This window comes from Quercus suber, unplaced genomic scaffold (assembly GCF_002906115.3).
Source record: "Quercus suber isolate HL8 unplaced genomic scaffold, Cork oak 2.0 scaffold_541, whole genome shotgun sequence".
Lineage (NCBI taxonomy): Eukaryota > Viridiplantae > Streptophyta > Magnoliopsida > Fagales > Fagaceae > Quercus > Quercus suber.
The window spans coordinates 207,928-213,643 of NW_027069989.1; the positions used below are offsets into that span (position 1 = coordinate 207,928).

Genomic DNA, 5,716 nt, shown 5'->3' on the forward strand with positions numbered 1-5,716 from the left:
GGAGTGTGGGTTAGATGCTGACACGCTGGCAAGATTTAGGGATAGATTTCAGTTTCCTGATAGGGTTAGGGTTCGTCTTCCTGGTGTGGAAGATCGGGCGTGTCACTTCTTCCCCGGTGAGGTTTGCTTTTACGAGGCTGCCTTTATTTGTGGGTTGAGGTTCCCCGTCCACCCCTTCCTGATGGAGCTATTGCATTATTTTGGTATCGCTCCGGGGCAGCTTATGCCCAACTCCTGGAGAATTCTAATCAGCTGTATGGGGATATGGCTGGTAGCTAATGACGGGGATATGATTAGGGTAGACAAACTGGTGTATTTGTACCGGTTGAAGGCGTCGAAGGAGTATGGGTATTATGAACTAGTGCCTTGGGAGAGAGGGACTAGGATCGTCAAGAAATTACCTTCGTCATTCAGGTATTGGAAATCCAGATTCTTCTATGTATCTGGAGACGATTTTGAGACGCCTTCGGGGGAGGTTTAGGGTGATCTCCCGGTGTTACGTCGTCGGTGGGAAACCCCGACTTTAGGTGCGTCAACATTTCTACTTCGTTTCTTTTGAGTTTTGTCGCATTCCTGTTTATGGCTGCTGACACCGTCCTTCTTTCTTTTTTGTAGTTAAGAGACGACCTAAGCTCAAGAGCAGGTACAGAGAGCGAGTACAGAAGTCCATTAAGTACGCGCAGACGATCGAGAACTGGGACGACCTCGTCAATCCCAGAACTCTTGCGTTCTTCTGTATCGGGCCTGAGCCTTCCGCTTTTGTTCTGAAGAACCTAGACATTGAAGGAAAAAAGAGTAAGTTGCATCTTCGTCAGTACTGACCTTTCCTGTCCTTATGCTTTCCTCCGTGGCTAACATTTTTCTTTTGGCAGAGATGACGTCGAAATTTAACAAGGACATGTATGCCAAGATGAGGGCGAAGAAGGGCGAGCCCTTATCTAATATAGGCAAAAAGACCGTGCGCGTAGTGGGGAAGGGTCTGTCAGCCACTCCGCCGTCTTCCGCTACTCCCCTTCTATCCGGTACGGAAACGACGAGGACTGCTTCTCCGTCTACTTCAGTGGAGGAGCTTCCCACGCCCGTTGCCAAGAGGCCACGCCTGACGGGGAAGGAGAAGGAGAAGGAGGTAGGGGACGCTGGGCGTTCGTCGGGTTGGAGCGACGAGAAGTTGGCAGTTGATAGGGCTCATACTCTAGTGACTGCAGACGACCTTAAGGTCTTCTCTGGAGTTCCCTTTAATGCGGTCGCTAGTGGCCACGTCCATAAGTTAGTCCAGGTGATGAGCTCTTCTCGATAAACCACTCTCTTCTTTCTTCTTTTTTTTTTTTTTTTTTTTTTTTAATCTTCTTCTCTCTTTTTTTTTTTTTTTTTTTTTTTTAGGCACTGGGAGAGAGTTTGCACATTGCTTCAGAGTATCTTACTCAAGAGGCTAAGTTTGCATCCCTCGCGTCAAAGGTGCAAGCTCTGGAGAATGAGAATTCTCAGCTGAAGAAGAACCTCATTGACTCTATGGACGAGGCCAATACTTTGAAGGAGAAGGCCAAGGCCTTAGGTGACGACCTCAGAGTGGAGCGCCAACTGAACCTGGAGAAGGACGAGCAGCTCCAGAATTCCAAAGAGATGATGAAGACCATTGCTGCAAGGTCAGTTGAGGCCTTTCAGACCACTGAAGAGTACAATACTGTGCTCTTCAGCTGGTATTTCAAAGGCTTTGAGCTTCTGCGGAGATACCTGGTCAAGCATCCAACCGGCGTCGACATGGGAAACCTAGATCTGGAGGAAGTGGACAAGGAGATGGCCTCTGACGAAGCCGCTGCATCTGTTACCACTGCTGATGATGTTCCAGGAGATGCCCCTGCTGATGACGACACTGTTGCTAACGCCCCCGACGCCTGAGCCTGTTACTTAAAGAAAATTTTTTTTTTTTTTTTTTTTTGTTTGCCCGTGGTGGCTCTTTTGTAAATTTAAGTCAAGAACATCTCTTTTTTTTTTTTTTTTGGTGCCCATTGTGTTTGTGGGCTGATCCTTTGAACAATCAATTGATGACCCAGTGTTTATGGGTTTTGTGTGAAAACAATGAGAATCATCCTTGGTTTGGGGATTTTAACTGCACTTTGTCACATATTCACTTAAATTGATCACCTGTTTGTTTGGATTCTATGAATGTCAATGTGTTTACTGAGTTTTGTCTGGTTCCACCCACTCTGTTTAGTGAAGGTTTCTTGCTCCTCTTTCTCGTCAGCAGCTATTCTATTGGGACTTGGACTCTTTAGGTCCAGGCAAATGAGCTGGGCGCTTACTTTGTTGTCCCATTACTGCCGATTTGATTTACTTCGTCTATAACTAACACCCGTCGACGCGGACTCTTGCCCCTTAGGTCATTTTTCGTCTATTGAAAGTTTTCCAGGCGTCAGTAGCGCACATCCGTCTGTACAGAACCGGACTACTTAGCCAATTTTGGCTTTTCAATGACATAGTTTGTCATCGTCGGTAGTTTACATCCGTCGATGCGGAATCTTACTACTTAACCAATTTTTTTGGCTTTTCAATAGATTTTTATCGTCAGTAGTTTACATCCGTCTATGCGGAATCTTACTACTTAGCCAATTTTCTGGCTTTTCGATATATTTTTGTCGTTAGTAGTTTACATCCGTCGACGCGAAATCTTACTACTTAGCCAATTCAGTAGTTTACATCCGTCGATGCGGAATCTTACTACTTAGCCAATTTTCTTGGCTTCTCAATGGATTTTTGTCGTCAGTAGTTTACATCCGTCGGTGTGGAATCTTACTACTTAGCCAATTTTTTGGCCTTTGGCAAATTCTTTGGGCTAGCCTGTGTGAACACAAATAGTGACTGAATAATTTGTTTATTGAGAGCTATTTGACGAATATGCCTTAAAATTACATCTACTGATGGTATTTCTTCAAATGTTCAATGTTCCACGGCCTTGGGAGCTTTTGTCCGTCTAAGGTCTCCAGATGGTAGCTGCCTTGTCTGGAGTAGTGGACAACTTTGTATGGTCCTTCCCAAGTAGGGCCAAGCTTTCCTTGAGTTGGGTTTTTGGTTGCCTGGGTTACTTTGCGCAGGACGAGGTCTCCTATATCGAGTCGTCTAAGCTTCACCCTTTTGTTGTAGTATTCTGTCATTTTCTTCTGGTACTCCGTCATTCTGCTGAAGGCTTTGTCTCTTACTTCGTTAAGGCTATCTAGATCAACTCGCAATAAATCGTCATTTTCTTCTTCGTTGAACACTTCCCTCCGGGTGCTGGTTACTCCGACTTCAACCGGGATCACTGCTTCTGTACCATATGTAAGCCTGAAGGGGGTTTCTCCCGTTGGGGTTCTTGCCGTGGTTCTGTAGGCCCACAGGACGTTGGGCAGTTCCTCTGGCCAGGCACCCTTCGCATCGTCTAGCTTGGTCTTTATGATCTTGAGCAGAGTGCGGTTCGTCACTTCCGTCTGTCCATTCGCTTGTGGCTGGCCTGGTGATGAAAACTGGTTCTTGATGCCTAGTGAAGGGGGTTTCTCCCGTTGGGGTTCTTGCCGTGGTTCTGTAGGCCCACAGGACGTTGGGCAGTTCCTCTGGCCAGGCACCCTTCGCATCGTCTAGCTTGGTCTTTATGATCTTGAGCAGAGTGCGGTTCGTCACTTCCGTCTGTCCATTCGCTTGTGGGTGGCCTGGTGATGAAAACTGGTTCTTGATGCCTAGTCCTGAGGAAAAGTCTCTGAAATCTTGGCAATCGAACTGTCGTCCGTTGTCGGATATGATCGTCCTCGGAATTCCGAATCTGCAGATTATATTTTTCCAGACGAAGTTTTGGATTCTGGCCTCGGTGATGGTCGCCAATGCCTCTGCTTCAACCCATTTAGTAAAATAATCAATAGCAACTAGTAGGAATCTTACCTGACCTTTTCCTTGGGGCAGGGGGCCAACAATGTCGATCCCCCATTGTGCAAACGGCCATGGAGATGTTATCGTCGTCAGCTTTTCTGATGGCAAGTTTTGAACATTCCCGAACTTTTGGCATTTGTCGCATTTCCTGACAAACTTTACTGCGTCATCTTGCATGGTTGGCCAGAAGTATCCTGTTTGCATGATCTTTCTCACCAAGGATCTCTATCCTGCATGGTCCCCGCAAATTCCTTCGTGCACTTCCCTCAGGATGTATTCCGCCTTTCCTTCGTCCACGCATCTCAAGTAAGGCATGGAGAAACCTCTCTTGTATAAGGTGTCATTGAGAATCGTGAATCTGGCGGCTCTCTTCTTGATCTTCCTAGCCTCATATGCGTCCTGGGGCAACCGTCCATCCTAGAGAAAGGACAAGATTGGCGTCATCCAGCTACCCTCGCCCCGGACTACGAATGTCAAGACTTCATCTATGCTGGGGTTTCTCTGCGTCTCCATCATCAGATCCATCCTTGACTCTGCTTCATCCGACGAGGCTATTTTCGAAACTTCGTCTGCGGCCCTGTTCTGGCTTCTCGGTATTTGGACGAACTCCACTTTTTCAAACTCTTTTGCCAAGTGGTTCGTCAATTTGAGGTATTTCTGCATTCGTTCTTCTTTTGCTTCGTATTCCCCTTTTACCTGCCCGATTACTAGCTTTGAGTCGTTCTGAACCCGCAGGTTCCTGGCTCCTAGCTCTTTCCCTAGCCTCAGGCCCGTCAGGATTCCTTCGTATTCAGCCTCGTTATTGGTGGCCAGGAATTTTAGCTGAACTCCATATTTCAATACTTCTCCGTCGAGGGTTGTTATGACTACCCCTACTCTTCCTCTCTTTTGGGCTGACGAGCCGTCAGTCTGTATTATCCATACCTCGTCTTCGCTGGCGTGGTTGAAATCGTCTGGATAAGTAAACTCGGCGATGAAGTCTGCCAATGCTTGTGCTTTAATGGCCGTCCTGGGATGGTACTCCACGTCGAACTGACTGAGTTCAATTGCCCATTGGATCATCCTCCCCGCCGCTTCGGGCTTGCTCATTGACTTTTTGATGGGTTGGTCCGTCATCACTAAGATCGGATTTGCCTGGAAGTATTGTCTGAGCTTGTGCGAGGCTACTATCAAGGCGAATGTGATTTTCTCGATCTTCGGGTACCTGAACTCAGCTCCTTGGAAGGCTTGGCTGACGTAGTAAACTGGGAGCTGTTTCCTATCCTCTTCTCGGATTAAGGCTGCACTAACGGCTGTAGATAATACTGCTAAATACAAATACAAGTTCTCTCCTTCCTTTGACAGGCTCAGGAGTGGCGGGTTGCTGAGGTAGAGCTTGAGCTCCTGGAATGCTGCTTCGCATTCGTCAGTCCATTCGAAAGCATGCTTCAAGGTCTTAAAGAAAGGCAAGCATTTGTCCGTCGCTCTTGAGACGAATCTGTTGAGCGCAGCAACTCGGCCTGTGAGCTTCTGGACCTCCTTGACGGTCTTAGGTGATGCCATTTTGATTATCGCCTGTACTTTCTTGGGATTTGCTTCTATTCCTCTTTGGGACACCATGAACCCCAGGAATTTTCCTGAGGCAACACCGAAAACGCATTTACCAGGGTTCAGCTTCATCTGGTATTGTTTGAGTGTTTTGAACGTTTCCCTCAGATCGTCCAGATGTGCAAGTTCTTCTTTGCTTTTGACGAGCATATCATCAACATACACCTCCATGTTCCTGCCTATCTGCTTGACGAACATTTTGTTTACCAATCTCTGGTAAGTTGCTCCGGCATTC

General features: G+C 47.0%; 1 protein-coding gene across 1 annotated transcript; it reads left to right on the top strand.

The window, feature by feature from the left end:
• Positions 1 to 341: 341 nt before the first annotated feature.
• Positions 342 to 1,896, top strand: LOC136063550 (uncharacterized). Its single transcript, XM_065764096.1, has 3 exons — positions 342 to 527; positions 616 to 1,276; positions 1,381 to 1,896. The coding sequence occupies exons 2-3, from the start codon at positions 836 to 838 to the stop codon at positions 1,894 to 1,896; spliced, it is 957 nt and encodes a 318-aa protein (XP_065620168.1). The 5' UTR covers positions 342 to 527; positions 616 to 835.
• Positions 1,897 to 5,716: the final 3,820 nt, after the last annotated feature.